Source organism: Wyeomyia smithii, chromosome 2 (assembly GCF_029784165.1).
Source record: "Wyeomyia smithii strain HCP4-BCI-WySm-NY-G18 chromosome 2, ASM2978416v1, whole genome shotgun sequence".
NCBI classification, from domain to species: domain Eukaryota; kingdom Metazoa; phylum Arthropoda; class Insecta; order Diptera; family Culicidae; genus Wyeomyia; species Wyeomyia smithii.
The window spans coordinates 245,022,317-245,047,799 of NC_073695.1; the positions used below are offsets into that span (position 1 = coordinate 245,022,317).

At 38.1% G+C, this 25,483-nt stretch overlaps 2 protein-coding genes across 4 annotated transcripts in view; one reads left to right on the forward strand and one right to left on the reverse strand.

The window, feature by feature from the left end:
- The window catches only part of LOC129724635 (neuroglobin-like), a 397,507-nt gene that overhangs the window by 59,294 nt on the left and 312,730 nt on the right, over positions 1 to 25,483 (forward strand). The gene's annotated exons all lie outside the window — the stretch shown is intronic.
- Positions 1 to 25,483, reverse strand: part of LOC129724634 (echinoderm microtubule-associated protein-like 2) — an 85,829-nt gene that overhangs the window by 40,488 nt on the left and 19,858 nt on the right. Inside the window, exons 1-2 of one of the 2 annotated variants that reach the window (XM_055679693.1) lie at positions 21,284 to 22,252; positions 9,056 to 9,720 (exon numbers count right to left, since the gene is read on the reverse strand). In XM_055679693.1, coding sequence (XP_055535668.1) covers positions 9,056 to 9,341 — 286 coding nt within the window. In that variant the 5' untranslated portion in view covers positions 9,342 to 9,720; positions 21,284 to 22,252. Of the gene's footprint in view, positions 1 to 9,055; positions 9,721 to 21,283; positions 22,253 to 25,483 lie in introns of those variants that run through there. The other variant, XM_055679694.1, reaches the window with a different exon arrangement.

Consider the following 25,483-nt stretch of genomic DNA (forward strand, 5'->3'; position numbering starts at 1 on the left):
ACGATTGAATCGTGGAAAAGAAATCTTCAACTTTTAGGGTACCTACACTATTGATAAACCGACGAATAACAAAAATTGTCCATATCAACTAAACAACCACTGCTTTCTTGGTGATGGATCTAAATAGAAAGCGAAAATTGCACGAACTATTTCGCTTGTGGCTGTTAAGAAAGACAGAGTGTCAATTTCAAAAATGAATTTCCCTGGTTTTTGAGGGTTTCTCAGATGGTTTATGGTTTTTACTACATATTTATACACATGTACATGTACATACACATACATATATGTGACATAGCTTTTTGTACTTATATATCACGAAAGAACTGAATTGAAATCGCAACAGAAAATTTATTTACGGATTTTTTTTTCTAAAAACAAAATAGCATTTCAGACGTTTTGATGCATCATTAAAATAACATGTAAAACCACTGGTCGAAAATCGGTTCTCTTAGGCTAGTTGTATATTTAAAAGAAATAAAAAACTTGCTGTTATCGAAAACCACAACATTTTCTATTAAACAAAATCGTAGAATATTGCATGGCCTTTTAGTAGCTCTAGATTAACAAAGTTGGCGCGTCGAGTAAGCTATCGAGTTTCTATAACTTGACTAAAAGAGTGGTTGGAATCCGAACATCCGATTTCACACCATCTCTCTAAACTATTTGTTGAAAACGTCCAATCAAGAGTGCTGTAAATGTTGATTTGAGTGCCAATAAAAATTAATTTTTTGAATATCGTTTAGCGGTAGGGCTCAAAAGTTTCGTCTTCTCGAAAAAAGTCCCCATGATCGAAAAACCGAAAACGCCAAAAGTAAGGTCTTGTTTTATTAAACAATTTTGCTGAAGACATTGAGTACATAATATCAATTTTTCATAGTCAAATCTAGAACGATCACGATTTTTCGAGTTTAGACCACTGTGCACTGTGGGATTTTCAAATAAATTTTTCCGCCAATCGTTGATGTCTTGAAATATAACCCTTGGAATGTGTGGAAACTATATTGGAAGCTATTTCATGAAATGGTGGTTGAAAAACGTGCTTTACAATAAGTATTTCGTCGTTTCTATATCACTTTTTTGTACTGTACGACCTTCAAAAGGGCATTACTCAAAAATGTACCGTACGATGATTTTGAAATTTTGACCAGAGATTCTGGACGTCATAACGAATCGAATTGTGTACTTGGATTCTCTGCTGCATTTTGTTTGATGATAACGGTCTGTGGGAACACCGTGCACCGCATTGTAAGAAAATTTCGAATCGAAATTGGCACCAAATAAAAGCTTTTGATCTCCGAGCTCTCTAATTGGTGGAATACTCGAGATAAAGTATTTCAATTCCCTCAGATACCCACTGCTTCAAATATTCCTAGCTTATAAACCAAGGATAGAGAACAGATTTTCGAATTTAAAGAAAGTTCGGAGACAAGTCGATATATTTATTTTCAGAGTGAAGCAAGTTTTCTGAAAACCATTACTAAAGCTTAACAATCAAACAAATTTTTAAACACGATTCAGAAAAATGGAAGTTTTATGAAAATTCTCAAAATTTTCGATCTGAAAAGTTATCAATTAGTGTATTAATCTTTCCGTATAACGTGAGTTTTTTTTAGATTTTTTTACACGATTCTAATAAATGTCTTTTTAAGGTTATTTTTCTTTTGGAAATACATCCAATTTCATACAACTTTTTCTTTGCCTTTAATTAAGTCGCATAAATAAAATTTTTAATTTCACATTTTCAAGCATGATTTTTCTAGTTCTCGGCAGACCAAGGCAGGTTTTTTTCCCTTGTAGAAGACTGAACCACTGCGACCATTGTTCGATCTATTGTGGTATGTCCAAGGCAGTTGCTATATTTTGAATTGTTATCCTTCTTCAATAAATGGTCGAGTTTCGTATTTTGATTTTCACTATGCTTTCGTACTAAAAAAGGTTTCGAAATTTGAATCGGGTCTGTTGTCGTCCTGCCAATCCATATTCTTTTCAATAGTCGGTGTTTGAGAGAATTAAAGCTTGTGAAGCTATTCTCGTTTTATATGCATTTGTTTTGTTTTTGTTTTTTTTTTTGCTTTCAACATAGCGAATGAGAATATTTTCAAGTTTATAGAGCTGGAAACGATCAATCAATCACAGCGATGGTCGCAGTGGTTTTCAGAAAATAACCAATCTTTGCAACAGTCACTTAGTTCTTCGATATATTATTGTTTTTACTTTCGTGAGACAGTCGATATTATTCCGTGCACATCCATATTACAAGCGCCTTAACCTTTCCAGCAGACTGCTGCGTTTTTCCACGTTTGGATCCATTCATTGTCACTTATCGACTGATGTCAAATTTTCACTATTTTGTTTACAAACAGTTTTGAAGTAGAATACTTCTCTTAGGAAGTTCGGCTACATAGGGATGTGAAATGAAAATCTAAAACCGAAAAAAGTGAAAAATATGTCCAATTTCAAATGCTAATAAATCGGTTAGTATTCGACGGATTTCCTTCGTTCTTGCAGCAATAGATTGGAAAATCTTCTAAGATTCTTCCCAAAATAAGATAGTTGTAATTTTATTATTCACACTATTGTACTATTGAATATAGTCAAGCCTTGTCAAAACGAAAAATTCGACCTCTGATTGGTCGTTATATGCTTGCTTCCCAAGCACGGTCGACAGGATTATATACCTTGCAATTGAAAACATGCTATTTGGCCTATATAAGAGCCTGTTTCAGCCGGAGCCGCTCATCGATGGAACAGCTAGCTACGCTGTTTCTTAAACTCGATCAGCAAACAAAGGCTTGTCGCACCAACCAGGAACAGATTGCGGTCATGATGACTTTACACTACCGTCATGGATCCATTCTTTCGAATCCTTAACTGGAATGCCCGCTCTGTGGCCAACAAGAAGTTAGAACTTCTACATTTTCTGAACACACACCACATCGATGTCGCTGCAATAACCGAAACACATTTGAAGCCGAACATAAACTTCTGCCTGCCGGAACACTCGGTAGTCAGACTGGACCGCACAACCTCAGCTGGGAGCGGGGTTGCAATCGCCATAAGGAGAGGACTACCATACAAATCACTACCGAGTTTCAACACAACCTTTGTCGAGGCTGTAGGAATCGAAATTACCACCACTGATGGACCACTCACATTTATTGCGGTCTATTGTCCGAAGCAGTCTCGACGGGCAAATAGAACCACGGTGAAATTGAAGAACGACATCCAAAAGCTGTCTAGAAGAGGAGGCAATTTCGTCATCACAGGTGATCTCAATGCTCGCCACTCCGCTTGGGGTGACTCCAGGTGCAACTCAAATGGTAACATCATCGTAGAAGATTCCGAAGCTGGATATTACTATCCCGCTCATCCGGAATTGCCAACTTACATCTCTCCTGGTGGTGTAGGCTCTAAGCTTGACATTTTTCTGACCAACATCACCGATCGATTTTCGATTCCGAAAACTATAACAGAGCTCCCCTCGGATCATCTCCCGGTCATCGCTGAGGTTGGTGCTAACGTAGAGCGGCGCCAAGTTCAACAAAGAAGAAATTACCATCGTGCAAATTGGGTTCAGCTGCAGCGGTATGTTGAAAACCATCTTGATGCGGACATCACTTTGAACAGCACTGGAGACATTGATCGTACTCTACAGTCCATGATAGATGTCATCCAGGAAGCAGAGTGCCGCTACATCCCATCTGTTCCAGTGACACGTAAGTTTGCGCAAATCGACGATAACACCAAGCGCATAATTTCCTTGCGAAACTCGCTGAGAAGGCAATATCAACGTACCCGCAACCCTAGGCACCGATTCTACGCTAGACAGCTGACAAAAATCGTTCAAGAACGTCTGGAGAAAGTGAAAAACAGACAATTTGCAACCGAATTACATAATTTGCCCAACTGCTCACGGCCATTTTGACGTGTGGCTAAAGTGTTGAAGAACAAACCAAAACCCATCCCGCCATTAATAGTGAATAGTGAAACTCTGCTAACTTCCCGCGAAAAGGCTTGTGCTGTCTCTCAGCATTTTGCCGCTTCCCACAATCTTGGTCGTGATATTGTGAGTGGAATCGAACCAGCTGTCAGTGAATCGATAGTAATTCTGGCCCGCACACCGAATATCTTACCACCTGATCAGCGGATAACAGTGGACGAGGTACAGAACAACATTAAATTCTCTCGGAACATGAAGGCTCCCGGATTTGACGGAGTGTTCAACCTTGTGCTCAAAAACCTTGGACCAACAGCCTTGTCTGTGGTGGAAAAAGTGTTCAACCGATGCCTTGAATTGGCGTACTTTCCAACAACGTGGAAACTGGCGAAAGTGGTTCCCATTTTAAAACCAGGAAAGGATCCCACATGCCCCAAAAGCTACCGTCCCATCAGTCTGCTTTCTGCCCTCAGCAAGGTATTCGAACGATGCATCTACAGCCGTATTCTGTGCCACGCAGAAGTGAACAACATATTCCTGGACGAACAGTTCGGTTTTCGCAGAGGCCATTCAACAACATATCAACTGCAGAGGGTAACAAAACTCATCAATCGGAACAAGGAGCTATCTAAAACAACTGCCATGGCTTGCCTGGACATAGGAGAAGCATTCGACAACGTGTGGCACGACGGGCTTATCTACAAGCTACAGCGCTACAACTATCCCGTTTATCTAGTGAAGATTGTGCAAAACTATCTTACGCTGCGCAAATCTCAGGTCTGTATGCTGGGTGGCCTTTCTGACCCATACGACGTAGGAGCTGGTGTTCCACAGGGCAGCATCCTTGGTCCTGTTCTGTACAACTTATTCACATCAGATATTCCTGAACTACCCAATGGAGGCATCCTGTCGCTGTTTGCTGATGATACCGCCATTATGTACGAGGGCAGACAGATCAACCGAATAGTTAAAAAGCTGCAAACTGGGCTTAACGTCTTTGTGAATTACCTCACCTCATGGAAAATTTGTGTGAATGCAGCAAAAACTCCGACCATAGTCTTCCCACATCGGAATAGTCAACGTTTGGTGCCGACAACAAAGATTCGGTTGAACAATGTGGATATTCCCTGGTCGTCAAATGTTCGCTACCTTGGTTTGACCTATGATCATAAGCTACTTTATCGCCCCCACATTGAACAAACAGTAACGAAAAGCTTAGTGCTAATGAAGAAGTTGTACCCGCTAATCAACCGAAAATCGAAATTATCCGTCGTGAATAAATTGACGGTATACAAACAGGTCATCCTGCCGATGCTTCTATACGCCTCGTCGATCTGGAGAACCTGCGCGAGAACCCACCTGCAAAAGATTCAACGGATCCAGAACAAGTTCCTGAAAATGATCTTGAACGTGCCCTTCGGAACCCGAACATCAGAAGTGCATCAAATAGCTAGTATCGATATGACGGAAAACATAACCTCTGCACACGCTGAAAACACTAAAAACAATGCACTTAACTCTAGGGCGGTGCACATTCGTGAGCTTTATTTATAAGTAGCTAGGTATATTTATTTAATAATTAAAACTCTAATGCCGAGCATTAAAATGTAAATCATGTACGTAGAAAAGGAAAAAGTAGTAACACTTATAGTGCATTAAAAACATCAGAGCTGAAAAGTTGATAAAATTGAATCTCTCACAATGTTCAAAAAACAAATGTATAATGAAAATACCGTAAGAAAAATAAAGAATATTGAATCCAAAAAAAAAAAACTAGCTACATTCATTAGTCGGAAGGTGAACGGGATGGACCGTCCACACCGTTTACAGCAGCAGCAGCAGATATCAGCACTCAGCGGTAACAGACCATAGCAGCGGGTTGCGCCTGTGGTTGCCTTCAAATTAAACAAATCACTTGCCCTGTGGTTGGTCATCACGTCTCAGGAGCAGCGCGGTTCTTCTCAGCGTGTGTCGCCAGACTGCCATTATTCCCCTCGTGTTGGGGCAGCATGAAGATTGCCATTAGGAAATTTAATTTCGGAAATCAAAATGCTTTTTTCAAGGCAAATGAACAAGTCATTGAAAGTTAATAATTTTGAAGTAGAATACTTCTCTCAGGAAGTTCGGCTACATAGGGATGTGAAATAAAAATCTAAAACCGAAAAAAGTGAGAAATATGTCCAATTTCAAATGTTAATAAATCGGTTAGTTTTCGATGGATTTTCTTCGGTTTTGCAGTAATCGATTAGAAAATCTTCCAAGATTCCTACCAAATGCAGGAAATTGCAATTCTATTATTCTAACTATTGTACTATTGAAAATTCTTAAACCTTGTCAAAACACAAAATTCGACCTCTGATAGGTCGTTATACGATTGCTTTTCCAAGCACGGTCGACAGAGTTATGGACCTAGTAAATTGGGAATGCATTATTTGGCCTATATAAGAGCCTTCATCAGATATTGAACAGACATTTCATCAGATATTAATTTGAACAACTAGAATTTGAAGAACACAATTGAATATTTGAAGAGTTAATATTTTCTCGTTTTGCGCTATAATCCAAACTTAATTTTCTTCATCAACATGCATACTCTGACTATTATTACGTGTTTGCGTCGCTTAGTGTTTGGCTACGGTTATGCAGAACGCAAATGACGGCGCGATGCGATTCGGCAAGACGAAATGTGTTGAAATGTATAGCTCTACTACGCCTAAAAAGAGCTGTACATTTCACCACGGTAAGGCGAATCACATCGCGTTGTCATTCGCGTTCTGCATAACTGTAGCCTTTGATTCGTTCCAGTTCAATGATGTCGTATTTAAGGTGCATATTACAATTCGGCAGCACTTCAACTGCTCATTTGCGCAAAATTTTCAAAATATTCAATAAACTTCATTCAAAATATCAAACAAAGTGAAATTACAATACTGCCAATGAACGGTCAACGTTTCTTTACTAGAAAAAATGACTGACACGCAAGCAGCCGGGTTATCTTTCTTGTAAAAGTATTCTACTTCAACCTTGCGGTCGTGGCTTTGCGTACAACCTTCCTGTGATTTTTCTCTCCCACAGTATCGTTCACCAGTCATCAGAACGGTGGAAAAAAAAGTTTAGTGCCCAAAAAATCCAGTTTGTACCGAAACCGGACGATTTGCCAAGCAGTCAAGCCAACAAAGTGTCGACACAATAGCGCTGGAGAAGCTAACCATTGTCACTTGAGCCCGCTTTACTCACGCTCATTAAGGCGTGATTTCGCATTTGCGAGCGGATTAAATTGAATTATGGTGTGGCGAAGAAACGGTGCAACTACGGGTTCACTTACTTCATGGTTTGCTTTGCGAGAGAGAAAAGTTCACTCCATTCAGTGCAGATTAAATCCCACTGCATACTTTTTCATTACTCTTCTAGTATTGACAAACAAACAAACAAATGCATTGCAACGGTTTCGTTTTTAAAAAAGTTCCCACAAAGCTTATGAATTTTTATCAACTTTGGAATAAATTTGGAAATAAGTTTACGACACTTGCAGTTGAAAAAAAAAACTAGAAACGTCTCAATCGAGTCGCTTCGATTGCGTACGATTTATGTGGTTTCGATTATTTCTATTAGGAGACGCTACTAACGGACCACACTGGATGATCTCATAGGCGTGAAATCCAACGTGCGGGTGTCAATATTTGACATTAGATTCCGCAGCATTCGAAAAAAAACTCGAAGGCTGCTTCACGAACCTTATTTACCCTCTTCACGTGGTGCTACTCCACATCTGAAGATCAGCTTAACTAAGGTTAGTGTCAAATACGCCTACTACAATCAAGTTTTTGTCGTTGTTCACAAATTTTATTCGAATTTGGAAGGATTTCTTTCTCAATTCTTGCTCAGTTTTACCGAAGCATTTTGTGAGTCAGCATCTTCAGAACCTCCGACTTAGAAAACCGTTCAATATTTGAAATTAGAAGATAAACATTCGCTGCTTGGGGCGCGGTAGCAAACCCAAGATGTGTGAGGATACTAATTTGGAAGAAGCTCATCTTGTCGGCTTTCGATGATTGAAGAATCATCATCGGCCGCCCCGAAGTCAATAAGTGTGGGTTCAATTGGCGACTTAACTGTATATAGATTCGAACGAGGCAGAAGCAATTTCGCACTTCCAAATGTTAATTTGCTATCATACCTTATGGGTGGGTTGGTCATAAGTTCAGTATATTTTTCAATTGTTTGATTGATTGGCACCAAACGTTTCCGTATAGCGTCGTTCTAGCCACTAAATCTAATATAAATTCAAGATGGCCGAAATAAAATAAAATGAAGAATCCTTGAGTTTGTATAACTTGAACCGATTGGGTTCCTTCTGCTAGAGCTAAGATAACTTGAACCTAAAATGGTGATAGTACGGTAGCGCAAAATTCTGAAATTATCTCTGTACTTATGAATTTATGAACTATTCATTCAATTTTCTTGCTATCAAAACGTTAAGTATCTCCGTATATGTGAACATAACGAGAATGGCTGAATTATTCATCCAATCTTTTATCTCCTGCAGCAGTATGAACAGAAACTGAAATATATCAGTTTTTTGAAAACTGTAACAGCAAATCATTGACATGATTGAAAACAAGATTATCCTTATGCAAAGAGGAGGCACCGAAATTTTTTCTAATCATTGAGTGAAACAATAATGATTATTAACGAGTCACAAAGCTGTTCTATTTTTTATCTTTTCAACAGCATTTAGATGAATTAAATGAGAATTTTCAAACAGTCATTTCCGTCTGATGTAATAACTGTGATAGTCCCATATTGATTTTTCCAGAAAGTCCCCTGATGTACAAAACCAAAGACGGGAGTTTGTAAAACCAGTTCCTTTTTTCGCAATTCGCAAGTAGAATCTTAGCCAACAAACACCGGCATGGTGAATGATGCAACTGGAGAAGAAAAAAAACTCCTTCTACAGCAAAGGTTAAAGTTTGATTTCGCGCCACCCACTCCCGGATCGAGAAATTTTGCCACGCCGTTTTGGTCACGCAAAATTCCTAAGCCATCACACTATCACACACGCCCTCCCCATATAAGGCGCCAGCAGCGGCGTTGCTGTTCTGCAGTTCACGTACTCACCGGATGCTCCGTAGGCACTTTTCAGATGCTGCGTATGGTAGGAAGAAGATCGGCTGGAGTTGCTGTACATGGAGCTCCTGCTGGACACGACCGTGGTGGCAGTCGAGGAGGAATTGTTGTTGCTGCTGTTTTCCAAGATGGTCCCGAAAGCGTAGGTTCCATTGTTTCGCGGCTCGTGGTCGTTATTATTGTTTTTGCTGTTGCCGATACTGTTGTTGTTGTTAAAGTTGTTGGCTGTAACACCGTCACCGGTAACCGCCGGTTCAGCGCTGACAGCAGCGCTCATATTTTTCCGTTAACAATTTTCGTTTCACTAATTTACTGCGAGAGAGAGATCGAGTGAAATCAATCTACGATTTGTTGCTGCTGTTGTCGTTATTCACAACTTTTCACTTCCGACTGAATGAACACACGCTCGAATCGGTGCGGTAATGATGTCATTCGAAATAAATATTCGATTAAAAGCGATCCGTCGAACACCAAGTTTTATCACACATATCCATCCATCGAAACGCCAACCCCTTCTCCACCTCTCGACGCGCTGTCGTTGTTTTTTGCTCTACCTTTTGTTCCCACTACACCAGAGCGTCGCAGCAGGCGTGGTTGATTGGTAGCGATGGTGACACGCGCTGGTGCGGAATATCAATTTCCGCTGCGGATGCGATCTGAAACGAAACGAGAAAGCGACAGAAAAACTAAAGTTCAAACGTCTGCCACATTATGTGAAACGTGAGGAAATATTTAAAAACTAATTGCATTATGTGAATAACCAGCATCGGTGGGGGACACGGGATGAAGGTCGCTCAATTAGAAGATGCTAATGAGATAATACACCGTAGATTTTGTGTTTTATCTTAATTTTCGACACCAGTCGGTAACCCAATCTCGCCTCAACGCACACACTAATGACTTTATTGCCTTCCTCCCGCTACTCTACGGGTTGATCTATCATTTATGGCTTGAAAGCAGTAGGCTTAGAGCATAGTGGGAAAAAATGTCGAAAATAATAAACTGACAAATTAGCCATGATTTAGTGTTTTTTTTTTATAATGAACTTTAAATGTATTCATTTTTTTACGTTCACAAAATGAAAGTATTATCGTTCAGTTTGGATATAACTCAGTTCATTACGTATTTTGCAGCAAAAATCTCATCCAATGGATGGAATGTGATTTAATTAATTACACAGTGCTATAAAATTTGACATTTTTTCTGCCTTGGTTTCAATATATATATTTTTTTGTACATTTTGATGCAAAACTAAATTTCCCCGAGTTTGAAGATATTTCAACTTAACAGGCAGCAATGGCGCCATTTTGAATTTTTTAGAAATCGATTGAAAAATTTTCGATATTTTTTGACGCAATTTTGTTTTAAGACCAAATATCGAAATTCTAAGAGTTTGTCCACATATTAGCATCATAAAAACTGATTTCAAACGGTGGCCAAAAATGCAACCCCCTCCCCGCAAAAAGAAGAGGCCTATATGAAGACAAATTGTTATTGTTTATTTGAGTATCGCTTACACTCTTGATATTACGTTAAACAGATTTCGAAAAAAATAATTTAACGTCGAGATAAACCTATTTTAGTATTGTAGGGGAATTGGGGCAAAATCGACATATTGCTGACATTTTACGTAGATCCTACCAATCAATTTCTGAGACCTTTTTACTCAATATAAGATATAGTTTAACTGCCACTTTTAGACATTAGTGCATTACCATTAACCTCAGACATACTGGATATTATTTTCCTTTGTGAAACATACTAAAACCATGCTAAAACCGGTGTCGTAGAATCACCGTTTTGAGCTCAGTTTTTATCCGATTTAAGATCTGTTTTTTTGAAGATGGGTAAAAAGATGCTAATATGTGGACAAACTCTTAGAATTTCGCGTCGAAAAAACTACGAAAATTTCCGATTTATAAAAAAATTAAAATGGCGCCATAGTTGCCCCTTAAGTTGAAATATGTTCAAACTCGGAGGAATTTATTTTTGCATCAAACTTTATCAAAATATCATACATAGAAGTCAAGGCAAAATAAATATTGCACTGTGTTATTAGCAGCATCAACAACCTTAAAACAAGGACGTTGTATATGGCTTTATTCAGCTATTTTTCCAATCTTAGCATCATTTAATGAAGAGAGAAAAAGAAGAAACGTGCCTGGAACAATTCTTTGCTGCAGGGCAGCTTTGAGAACTACTGAAGCGACAGAAATTCTACCAAACTTGCTTGGTAAAATTTCTGTCAATAGTATTTCTCAAAGCTGCCCTGCAGAAAGTGGTTTTCGGCAAATTTTAATTATAAATGATCGGGATGATTTTTCTTTGTTTTTTTTTCGTTTCTCATAGGAATTATAAGGGAAATTCTTATTTTATATCTTTATTAAAAAGAATCAAAGAAAAATTAGTTACGAAATTCAAAACTATTTTCGTAAAAATGCTAGATCTCGATATTGGCTCATATTACCACGGCGTGATAAGTGTTTCTTACGTAAAATTTTCCAAGAAATACTTCCGAATACCATAGAAGGCGACTGAATGATTCAAACACGATTGTATTTATTGTATCCAAGTTCACTTGCATTCAACATTATCGCGAGAAGCTTTGAGATATTATCGCCAGTGATACAAGATTATGAATCCAAATGAACGTTAGATTGCGTTCAATTGTTTGCTTGCCGGAGCAAATAGGTATCATCAATGCTTACGGAAATTGTAACATGGTGCATTAGCATCTGATACTTGAAATCACCAAGAATCATCGTGGTATATCACGGTGAAAGCACGACGTGGAGTAGCCGAATTACGCCTACAAGCAACCAACATTTGAAAGAATCATTGCGATCCCTTGAGTGCAATCGTTTACGATTCTTTCGTGAAACACTCGCTATATGTTGCTCGCTCCGCCTAAAGCAGGCAATACTGTAACAAAATCATCAAAGAAAGCCACCATATATTTCTTTGCTCTAAGTTGTCTCTTGCAAGCTTGAGAATGTGTAACTTTTAATAGCGATAGTTTGCTAGGATTGAAAGCTTTTAAATAGCACGTTCAGAAATGATACCCAAATGAGTGTTATGCGATACGAGTTTTTCCATCCTTGGTGTTAACATGAACATATTTTCCTGAAAAAAAAATGGAAATGGAATCCAGACATAATTTTGTTTTAACTCTTTAACTTTTCCTTTTTTCAAAAGGTGTGAGCCCAATTTCAAATTAGTTTCTGTGTTGCCCTATTCTTTTACTTAGAAACGGTCTTTAACCTCGTTAGAATTATTTTACTTATTTGTACCAAATTCAGGAATTTTTATGTTGACGTAGAACTACGCCTATGACTCAGCTACATAGGAGTGTCAAATGAAAATCTAAAAACAGAAAAGAAGAAAAATATGTTCAATTTCAAATGCTTAAAAGTCTGATAATTTCCATTGGTGTTCCTTTGTACTTGCAGCAATTCAGTTTGGAAATCTTCATGCATCCTCCCAAATACTGATTATTTGATTATTCGAGTTATTGTACTATTAAAAATTGTCAAGCCTTGTTGAAACGCAGTTCTCACCCCTTTTCCTAGCACGGTCGACAGAAAATTATACCTAGTTAACCGAGAATGCATTATTTGGGCTATACTAAAACCTGCTCCTGGTCGAACAAATCTATTATTTACTACTGGATGGTGCATGCGTTTTCTGCAACAACACAAACTGGCCATCATAATCGGCCGGCCGTTTCTAGTTTCCAGAGTGAAAATAGCTTCACATTGTATTATCAGAGTACTTTAAACCCCACTGTCGGGGTAGCACACACATGCGATCGGTATCATATCCGATATAAAATTGTACAACAACTGTCCTTATAGATACAACAAATAAATGATTGAAAATTTAATATTTCCTCGTTTTGTGCTTTAACTAATTTCAAATTATTATCATAATCTGCATGCAAACTTTGACTTCACCTTCTCATTTGCCCAAAAATTAAAAATATTCAATACACTTCATCCAGAATGACAAGCATGGAAAAATTACTATACTGCCAATGACGATCATCGCTAATTCACTAGAAAATTTTTCCAGTTCAAAGCAAGCTTTTCCGAGTGCCATGATATATTTAAAAATAATAGAAGAGTTGTGTGTAAAACGACGACGACGTAAGGTTACAGAGAGCTGTTCGTTGCAACATTTGCATTGATCAATTCGGAGGCAATCGCGAGTTATCTCAATGTTAACAACGTTTATCTGCTACTATTTACTAGTGTGAATCTCTGGAAATAAAGGGGTGGCCCTGAAAAGGTTCACAAAATGACATTTGGAGTCGATTACGGCCTATTAATATTTTCCCGATTCCGGAAATACTCATATGAGCTATCTTTGGTTATTTTCCACGAACCGGAAGTCAACATATTGAATTTCGAAACGATCGTAATCCGACTCCAGATGCCATTTTGAATCTTTTCTATGTCATCTCACATTATTTCCAAAGTTATTTTATAAATGTTGGATGAAAGTAATTGTTATTGATCACCCACGAATGCAACAATGCAAGTAATGTAACAAACAACCTTATGTAGTTCTGCGTCAACCTTGCGGTCGTGGCTTTGCACACAACCCTTCTGTCATTTTTTTACTGGAGCACTCTGAAAAATTTTCAGCTAAATAAAAACACCTAGTTTACTTTATCCACTTTTTCAGAATATATATGTTTTATATATTTTTAGATGAATTTTCAATGTCGTTTGTTTCTTCTATGAAGCATATTTCTTCTGAACCTATGAAGTATTTATTGCTTTTATAGATTTTAGCGACGTTTTTCAACCATTTTGAGCTAAATTCGGAATTCATTCTTTTTTATTTCTTGAAGCCTTTCATAGTTTTCAGATGTTTTATTTGTTTTTCTGCTTCGAACAGGTTTCTTTTCGATACGGAATTAATTTCTGTTGTGGCGTTTATGCTGTTTTATGTTTTTAGGCATTTTGACTGAATTTTGACCACATAGTTTTTTTGTCATTCTGTGTTCGAATATGTTCAAGATTATTTCATATTTTAAATTTTGCTTTTAAAAGTAATTAAAACAAATTGGTCATCTCAGATTATTTTCAAAACTAGTTATTTAGAAGACAATTCAGTTGCCTTAACTTTTCTGAACAAATCAAAGTGGGCACTCTTCAGGAGAGAAAAGGTTTCTCTAACAAAAACGTCTTCATGTTTGACGTAATTGCACGTTTTTTGCCTCTGAGACCATAACCGTTTGGTAATAGCAAAGTTAAAGAAAAGTTGTCAAGTGATGGTTTTTCAGGAAACTATTTGAATATTCATTTTAAATAATTTAAAACATAAATTTTGAATTCCTACACTGATTTTTTTTTTTCAAAAAAGATTGTCAAAAAATTATTTTGGTCGGTGCAGGATCTCAAATTCAATTTGTTTTAATATGTTTAACTAAAAGTTTAGACTATTTTCTAAAGTCATCCTTTGCCAACTTTTCTCTATCTCTTGACATTATTCAGATATATCGATTTACAAAAAAAAAAAGTTCAGCCCTTTTCAAATGTTAGAACAGATAAATTTTTGAAAAAATATATGGGTAGTAAAACCTGCCCCTGCCAGTCCCTTTGTTGAGTTGGCGTGAAATCCTTCTTTTGACTTTGTCCTTTTCTACTTTGGTTTATTTTTTTCCTTGAGTAATATTTGGTGGTGCGTTCCTCAGCTCTTTAAGGCTAAATTTTCCTTAGGATTCTTTTCATTCGTGGCTTTTCTAGTCTGCTGGTCTGCTGGTGGTTTTGAGCTGAATCTTGAATGATTGTTGTCATTCTTTTGGTCACAATCTGTTATGTTTAACCACTAAATAAATCGCAAAAACAAATGTGTTTCAACCTTTCATTGTAAAAAAAAACATCCACTTGAACAAAAAAAAGGAAGACAGGGTTGGTCAATGTCCACGATTGTCTATCAGGGAAGACGGGAAATCTAAAATAATATTTTTTCTAGTCCATGGACCAGGGAGGATTTATTTGGCAATATTGGACCGTCTCAGCGTGGCAACAAATGTGATTAGATGGATTGAGTCACAGAACAGATATGCAACTTCGAACAAAACTCTGCAGCAAATCGGTGCCCAAGCTTTCGCATTCTTTTTTGCTGTTCCATCCTACATTGACTTTACAGTGCATCGTTCGAACAGTTCGCTCCAATAGTTTGAACATGCACCAAAAAACAATTTTTTTGCTTTAATGACCAGGCAAAAAGATGATCTTGAATAGTTGAATCTATTAAAATCAAATTGAGACAGGATCGCATACAAGAGATCTTCAATGTGGAAATTTAGTAGCAATTCACAATCAACGTCAATAAAACAAATTAAACTAAAAATCTTTCAACCATTCAAACATTGTCTAACAAATTTTCTTGGATCGTACACCTTACGACTTTTAAAACTATTTCAACCTGTTAGTTGATTTACTTGAATATTTTCGTTGGACTTGGAAACCGAATTTCTCGATCAACGACAATATTTTTTTCTCGTACCGTTTGTTATACCTAACATTGCTAGAAATGCATATCAGACGCGCTGTACCAGCACTGCTTACGACATTAAGTACGATGTAAAAAAATGATTGTCGTTAGTCAAAATATTCAGTTTTCAACTTGGGCAACAATGACATTCATTAAAAATATATCTACATAAAAACCGTTGCACGTATGCGGGTGGTACTGTACGTTTATCATGAAAAGGCACCCTTACTATACCAGTACCGGGGAGAACAAAGGATTCTCTCGATGAAAAAGCGGCGAGAGCTCATACAGTCCTTTTGTTGAATGAATGGAATATAAACGTGATGAAATTTTGAGTGTAAAATGCATTCTCTCCACCGCTAGATGTCGATACCTAAAATAAAGAGATTTTGTCTCGTTTTTGGTTCTTCAGTTGAACAGATGTGATTGAGTCATATCTGACTAATCGCAAACTGAACGTCAAACTGAGAGCTACCGAATATGAACCGTTTAGAAATTACACTGGTGTACCCCAAGGTAGTAACCTGGGACCATTATCATTCTCCTTGTTTTCCAACGACGTTTGCCATGTTGTACCTCAAAGGGTGCAGGTTATTTGACGCTGATGACATCAAAGTCTACTGGCTGGTAAAGATACCCGACGACAGCTAAATGCTGCAGCAGATTATCGGTATCTTCGTAAACTGGTGTGAGCGAATCTTTCTGACCATAAGCGTGAAAAAGTGCATGGTTATCCCATTCACTAGAAGGAAAACGGCCGTTGACTCGAATTATTATATCGGCACTGGGGTATTAGAAAGAGTTAAGGTTGTGAAGGACCTCGGTGTCCTCTTGGATTGCGAACTTATCAGCTCGCTTATACTATCCAAAACCTGAAACAACAAATAGTCGCCACGAAAAAGCTACTATCAGCAAAACTAACAGAAATTTAAGATTTATTCACGCTCGCTGTACTTCAGCATAGTGCGATTCATACTAGAAACAGCAGCTCTTGTTCGTAAGGTTTGCTTTAAGATTTATACCCGAGCAAAACCCTCACAATCTACCATTTTATGAGACCCGATGCCGCGTCTTAGGTATGGAAACGCAACAGAAGAGCCGAAAAATTATGAGAACTCTGTTTCTAGCTAAAGTGCTAGTTCAGGAAGTTTCGTAGCCGCAAGATTACATAGCCCGCTTTTATAAGCGTTAGTGGTTGTGGGTTCAAATTTTAGTAGAATCAGGCCATTTAGTTGTCAAAGGACTTTAGCATGGAATTATTCTCAGGCTCTCCACTACATCCCCTCCAAGCTGAATTCTTTAGTACTCTTGGTCCGAAATGGTATTTTTTGTAACAAAAGACCGTATTACGATTGCCGAAGAACTACTCAGGCAATTTTTTCCATCATTTTGAAGAAAAAAAAATTGTTTGAAACGAATCACTTCGTTATGAAAAAAATTAAATGTTTTTTTAAGGCTCGGAATAACACTATTCTGATTATTTTTTTAGAGTTTCATGATTCAAGTTGATCTACTGAATTTCCATCGTAAGCACCAAAAGTCTCTTAAAAACGAGTTTCTGAGAAACAGCCATAACTTGAATGAAGTTAATGATTATTAATATCCGAGCTGTACTCCTTTCGAGCTAGAACCCCCTTTGTATATCCAATTTTACGTTTCAGCGATGCTAATTATTTTCTTTTTTTAATTTTCGTTCTAATATAGTTTTCTGTTCATTATACTTTTTTCTTCCGAGAAACATACATTAACAAACAATCACGAATAATTTGAAAATTAACTTACATTTACAGTTAACTTACGGCGATAGGCAGTTAAGAATAATGATAGTTGAATATTGTGGATTACTCATAACTGAAATTTATTTCAGACACTCAAAGTGCTTCACTAAGCGAATATTTTTGACCAACCGGGATATGAAACTGTCGCACAGTGATGATATAATATGCTTTTTGCATTGTTTTTTTTTCTCCTTTTGCCCCCATCCACCGCCCATGCAGTTTCTGGGAAAAAAGCAGTGCCTCACTACCTACTATTCGCTTGGGTGAGAGTGCTCACAAACGTTATTTGTTAACGCACGCACGTAGTTATGCAACATGTGCCAGAGAAGGGCATTCCGACTGGAACGCAGCAGCAAATGTATGAAATTCCGGTGTGTATGATAAACGCATGTTACAAAAATTCCTGTCGTGTTTTTGTTTATCACTGCCCAGCAATTCAGCGCTAGTGGCTTGTTATCTTCTCTTAACAAAAATTACTGTTGCCTGTTGCCTGCAGTGAACAACATAGGTATCACTTCAGAACAATAAACTGAGTTTGTGGTCTTGATGTTCATCACAGCTAGTTAAAAGTAAATAGTTATAAATTGTGGTAGTAAAAAATCTGGAAAACAATTCGAATAAATATAACTTTCGAACACAGCGTAGCTCAAACTTCAGTTACCATTTCAGCTGTATCATTTGCAGCCCCTTGTTCAGCCAGTTTTTTTCCTTCCATATCACATTAACCGTCAAGTTTCCAAAGCTGGCCTTAGCAACGGTGCCGCCATGGTCACCGCAACATGGTGCGGGGCCCGCGATATTCGTTACCGGCCAATTTGGGTGCTACAATGGGCAGGTAAATTTATACCCTAATGGCGTCTCCCAGCGGCGAGGTTCGCTTCATCTGGTTCACTTCACGCGGACAGTAATCAAACCGGTATCATGAAACCCAGTGGACTTATAGAGGCTCAATTTTAACTCTCTGCTGCCCAAATTGACTATCGGAAACGGTAAGCGAAACAACGCGTTCATTAATGACACCGCGCCGTGCGAAACCGTTTCTCCAAGCGCGCACTTTGTGCAGCGCCATGTAGGCGAGGGTCTAACGATAAGCGAAACGCAATCGTAGCAGGCGACGAAACCCGGCAATCAAAACTAGGATAATATGATAGCTACTTTTTTTTCCAAGTATGATGACAGTTCTACAAGGTATGCCACATTTTTATCTATCCACGCACACAAACAAATCTCGTTAGGAAAATTTTCGTTTTTTGTATGGAATTCGGAGCATTTTCGGAAATTTCTCGTTTTATGTTGTTTTATAATTGATTTTTTTAATTGGAGAGTGAATCTCCAGTTGAAACACACTAGAAATTGATATTAATTTAGATTTAGTGTGAAAAATTGCGACAATATGTCGAAATAAAATATATAAAAATGCTATATTTCTAATAGTTGGAGCATAATCTTAGTCATTGTCAGAGCTCATGACTTTTGTTACTGTATGAAACATAAGCGACTCTATTTAGAAGCGCTATTAGACTACAATAAAAAAAGGAAAAGTGCAAAAAGGTTACCGGCAAATTGATGAAAAATAGCATATTTTACCTAAACCGCAGCATGTTTATGTATTCCTCACAAATAAAACATGTTTCAACATCATTTCTATAACTTTTCAGGAAAGTATGTTTTATAAGTTTAGTTTAAAATGCAAAATCATTTCAAATTTCATACAAAATTGGAAAAAGTTCATAACGATCACTAATACTAATGCATCGACGTGAATAGTATACCTTGTAGAATTGTCATCATACTTGGCCTTTTTTTGCCAAACTTTTTCTCCACCCAGAGTGCCTCTCACTTGGAGTTCATGAAATTTATTGCTTTTTTCTCCCCTCTGACACACTTTAAACAGCGCACTTTACGACTAGTAGTTCGCCTTGACCGACCGAAGCAGTGGATGGAGTTTTTTTTTGTTTTTGATTGGAAAAAAACTCGAAAACTATGATAATTTAAATCCTCCGTGCTCCGGAAGATATTGCACCGGTGCGACCAGATACTTGTTTCCGGATGAGAAGACACTGGAGAAACGCTGTACTTTTTACAGACGATAAAGTTGTGTAAATTCGATTCATACTTTCAATAAAAAAATAGTCTCGTTCCTAGTGACCAACCATGGACTGCTTTGTTTTACTTTGCCAAAAAAAAAACAAAAAAAGGATGTCTGGTAAAAATGAATTTCGAGATTTTTTAGTTCTTTGGATCGCAGATTTTTCATTTCTTTGAGTTTCTAAATTTATCAATCCTTTAAATCTGAAAATAGAAAATTTTTGGGTCCCTGATTTCAAGATTTCTCAATCTGGAATTTCTTTAAATTTGCGATTCCTAGACTAGAATATAGAAATTCAGTTGCTTAAAGTCTTGGACTTTTGAGTTTGATCTTACTTGAATTTATGATTACTCGATTCTTTGATCCGTGTATTTTAGATGCTTAAATATAGTTGATTCAGAGGCTCTTGTATTTTTAGATTCTTAAACTCTGAAATTCTTCGATTTTTAGATTCTTAGTTTCATAGATTCATTGATTCTTAGATTCTTAGATTCTTAAATTCTTAGATTCTTAGATTCTTGATTCCTGGATTTTTAAGTTCTTAAATTCATAAATTCTTACTTTCTTAGATTAAAATCTTAGTCAAAAATTCTTAGAAGTTAAGAGATTTATATTCCTCATCTTTTTTAACTTCAATCACTCAAAAAATTGATTTTTTAATTTCAGTGTGTGTCATCACTCTTGATTCTTTTTTCGAGTATTTGAAACGACTACTCTAGTCTTGCACTTGATGCAGCATTTATTTCAATAGAGTTCAATAATACTCAAGTATCGTCTAAATTATGGAATAAACGACAAATTTTTTGTTTACCGTTACTCATTGCTTGAACTATTCAAGATAGATATTTTACGGTCATGTAGATTACAAAATTACCACCTTCCTACTTTTTAAATGATAACATTAGCATTGATATTATTGTGCTTTCAATAAAACTTCGACTGCAGAATAAACTGAATACAAATGAATCTAAGCAATCCACATTGTTTGAAAACCCCGTTTACTGTTAGAAAGATTGAGGTTATACTTGTTACGGCAAATCTTCAGCAAAATAAAAGCAAACCGTTGGCTCTAGTACTGAACTGTCACGGTTATCGATTGCCGCTTGCCCGGCGCCGTTAAACACTGAAACAGAGGAAAACAACACCGAAAGGCCATAGATAGGGGAAAGACGAGATCAAATTGCTACGCCAAGAGGAAACGATCCGGTTGCTGAAATGTTGTTGCTTACCGCGATTACCGTCACTGAAACGGGTCACAGCACGTAAAGCATCGTGGGAAAGCGCGATAGCCTACTTGAGCTAATCATATCTCGTTGCTCAAGCTTAGTGTTCAGCTAACAATATTGACAATTTCCTATCTGGAATCCCAACGGTTGCCATGCCCCACCGGTCGTTACACTGTCGCACGGTGGGGATTCGCAGGCCAGTGATTTAAAATACTGCCGAAGTGTCCAAATCCAAATTCTACAGCAATACGACGGTTTTTTTGCATGATTTTTAGCCTCCTACTTCTAAACTGAATTTTATTTTTCACATAAACTCCAGTCTTGATGACATCCTAGAAAAAGTTGTCTGAAAACCAATTACTTTGTTATCAAATTTTTGACGGATTACAAATTTCTCCGAACCAAACATTCATTCAAAAAATCTTGTATTTTCTGTAATTTGAAGACACTTTCTTTTGCTAACCAGTTTCGCTATAGTTTCATCCCACCGTGCACTGTCGACAGTGAAAGAGGTGAGATTGGACACACTGAACTACTGGCAAACGATTGAAGCGATGGGAAGGCAGCAGCAAACAAAATAAAGCGAATGAAATTGTACCAATCCGAAAGTGATCTTTACCGTTAAATAGTGCTCTCCTCCGCTGGCTGGTTGGCGGCGCCGCCGGCTTTCCGCTGCACAGTACACAATTCGTCGTGGACAGTATTTAATGCGTCACGTTCAACCGATCAACCGAGTTTCTCCTGGCTGGCAACTCGATTGTCACGTTATTCAATAAGCGTTAAATTTTCGAACGTTTCTCGAATGTTGTTTTAGTAGCAGCAACTTTACCTTGCACTTCCAATCAACACTTTGCTTTGTATGCATCCAAACAAAAGTCGTATACTTGAGAAGCCACAAAGCCGTTTGATTATAGTCAAATCCATTCCAACTCAGCATGCTATGGAGCGAGCGTTTTGTTTGTATATCAACTGACAACAGTTTTGTAGTGGTCAACTGTTTGAGTTATTTGATAGCACTTTTTCGCTTGATAGTATTTATGACTGTGCACACAAAGAATCACTGCTACTAGGCACCAGCGGTCAACGGTAAGTACCTACTCATCATCACACAACCTGTTGGCTATCAGCGCACTATCTAGTAGAGCTGTAGCGAAACCGTTCAGTAAAATTCATGCGCGAGATTCACTCTGATGGCAGCTGACGTGACAACTTTCCCGCATCACCTCGCGGCACTATTCAATGCATATTAAGCGGGGATGTGACCCTTATCCACTCATTCCACACGGTACGGGTTTCCGTTCCCTCTCCCGCCCAACGAAACTATCGCATTCGCATTCGCAAAAACGAGCAGCACCAACCAGGCAAAAACTGCAAAAATTACATCGTGATCCACCCTCTCTTCTGCAAGCCGGTTTTGTCTGCCACCAACTGCCAGCGACGACAACCCGTTACGAGGGCTGTTAGTGTAGGAAACGATCACCCGAAACCGGCAACTATTCAGCTCACCTCGAACTTGACTGGCGAGGAAAAGAAGCAACCTACTACTTAACGACGCGACTTGCTAATCCGGACTGCGCTCTGGTCGAAAGCCAGCGTGAAACTCTCCCCATGCTCGGGTGGAATCCAGCAGCGCAGCGACGCTGCCAGTGCTCACCATACTTAGAAATGTAGGTATACACACAGAGCCATCGCCATCACCGTGTGATCATTCCGGAGAGCGCGACGCAACTCTAGTCGACAGGACAGCGGTTTGTCGGCGTGTTTTGTTGCTGGCATCATACCCCGGCAAGGTATAACACAAACAAGTTAAGCGCAAACATATTTCTCTCAGCTGGTTTGTACATTTAGCGCATCAGCGACCGTCCTGGTGCGAATTCCGTCATGATTCAGGTCGCTAAAGATGGTTGTGGATGGTATCCGTATGCGGGACTACCATTTGAGACGGGTATTACCTACATTGACATAACTAATGAAAAATCTACAGAACATCAAGTTGGTTTCACTTTTTTCATCGTTTTGGTTTTTGTTTTATTTTTGACATTTCAATTTTTGCCATTTTTGAATTTTTCAACTCTTCCTCTCTCCCTCTTCCTCTCATCCCCTCCCTCTGTTTCTTACTACTTCTTTCTCTTTCTCTTTCTTTCTCGGTTGCTTCTTTTTCTACACTCTATCTCTCTTTTTCTTTTTTTTCTCACTCTCCTCTCTCTTTATCTCTCTCTCTCTTTCTATCTCTCTCTCTCTCTCTCTCTCTTTATGTCTCTCTCTCTGTCTATCTCTCTCTCTCTTTCTCTCTATCTTATTCATTATTTCTCCCTCTCTATTCCTCTTTCTCTCTTCACCTCTCTCTCTTTCTCTCTCTCTCTTTCTCTCTTTATTTCTTTCTTTATTTCTCTCTCTCTCGGTTGTTCCTTTTCTACTTCTCTCTATCTTTTTCTCTTTCTCTCTCTCTCATTCTCTCCCTCTCTCTCTCTCATTCTCTTCCTCTCTCTTTCCTTCTCTCTCTCTTTCTCTCTCTCTCTTTCTCTCTCTCTCTCTCTCTCTCTCTCTCTCTTTCTTTCTCCCTCTCTCTCTCTCTCTCTCTCTCTCTTTCTCTTTCTCTGTCCATATCTTTCTCTCTCTTTTCTGTTTCACCTTCTTTCTCTCTCTCTCCTTCCTCTCTATTACATTAATTATCTCTCCCTCTCTCTATTCCTCTTTCTCTCTTCATCTCTCTCTTTCTATTGTTTTCCCTTCCTCTTTCATCTCTCTATATCCCTATGTCTTTTTTTCTGTTTTTTCTTTAGGTTTTTTGATTATTAGGCTATTTTTGATTAAATTTCAGTGAGTTTTTCGAAAACTTATTTTCACTTATAACTGAAGGAAGTCAACAATAAAAAAAATAATAACAAATAAAATTTACGAACTAGTACCCAGCCATGTCCAAACCACGCTCTACACTGAGTGGCATATCTGAAACACGGCACGACGTGTATTGCAACTGCAACTGAGTGTTAGTGTTGAATCGACAACACGCAGAGCGATAGCCGAACCACTGGTGGCAGTGGCTGTTTTTCATTTTCGCCACGGGTGTTTCAAACTTCGGCAAATGGTGGGACAAAGAATGCACCGAGATGAAAAAAACTCTGAAAAGAGCATTCCTAGCATTCAGGAAAGATCATTCCATTCAACTTTTTGATCAGTTTAGAGAGCTGGAACTGAAACAGGCTAAACTGCACAAACTGAAAAAAAGATCGTACTGGCAAAATTTCATAAGCACGTTACCCAGAGATGCTTCTATGAGCTATCTCTGGAATACGGCTCGAAAAATGCGCAATAGGTCCGACAACAATGAGGCTAATGAATATTCTGAACTTTGGATCTATGATTTCGCGAAAAAGGTATGTCCAGATGCTGTCCCACCACAGCAGAAATTCAGCGACACAACGGCGATCGAAGAACCAGAATTTTCAATGCTGGAATTTTCAATTGCCCTCGCGTCTTGTAAGAACAAGGCTCCAGGACCGGACAGGATCAAATTTAATTTGATAAAAAATCACAGCAAGGTTGTATGCAAAGCCACGACCGCAAGGTTGAAGTAGAATACTTTTAAAAGAAAGATAACCCGGCTGCTTGCGTGTCAGTCATTTTTTCTAGTAAATAAACGTTGACCGTTCATTGGCAGTATTGTAATTTCATTTTGTTTGATATTTTGAATGAAGTGTATTGAATATTTTTAAAATTTTGCACAAATGAGCAGTTGAAGTGCTGCCGAATTGTAATATGCACATTAAATACGACAGGCTACAGGCTACAGTTATGCAGATCGCGAATGACGGCGCGATGCGATTCGCCTTACGTGGTGAAATGTACAGCTCTTATTACGGCGTAGTAGAGCTATACATTTCAGCACATTTCGTCTTGCCGAATCGCATCGCGCCGTCATTTGCGTTCTGCATCACCGTAGCCAAACACTAAGCGACGCAAACAAGTAATAATAGGCAGAGTATGCATGTAGATGAAGATAATTAACTTTGGATTATAGCGAAAATATTAACTCTTCAAATATTCATTTGTGTTCTTCAAATTTCAGTTGTTCAGTTTAATATCTGATGAAAAATCTGTTTAATATCTGATGAAGGCTCTTATTTAGGCCAAATAATGCATTATTCAATTTACTAGGTCCATAACTCTGTCGACCTTGGGAAAGCAATCGTATAACGACCAATCAGAGGTCGAGTTTTGTGTTTTAACCCGTAAAGACCCGGGACGGAGCTTATTTTTAGAAAATGCTCGTTCTCAGCACTGGAACGGCCGATTTGGGAAAACTTGAACTTTTATTCAAGGGGAATAGTTGCTCTAAGTTTTGGTAAAGGTGCCACCCCTCTGGACCCCTCCCCGTTTTTGTGAGACGCAAATATGTCTGTGTTTTTTTCTAATTCATCAAACAGATTGAGCAAACACTGGTAATTTTCATACGTATCAATTGCTCCATGTATCAAATCATGTCAGGTGGATTAAATATGGGTTGTAAGAGTGAATTTTGGAGTTTTCAAATTATTTCAGTACAAAATCACAAAACTACGTATTTTTATAAAAATTCAAACAACAACACCGTTCTTCAAATTTTAAGCTCTACATTTTTGCGGTAATGTCTCCTGAATTCCTACGGGATGAAATAATTATTTTAGCATGCAAACATTTTGAGAAAAACCAGTTTAAATTCACCAAAGTACGTATTTTCATGAAAACCTAATTTTCTCAGTCTCCCACGGTAGGTTTCAACTTAGCTCTTCAATTTGCAAGCTCTATATTTTTAGAGTAACGTCTTCTGAATCCAGAG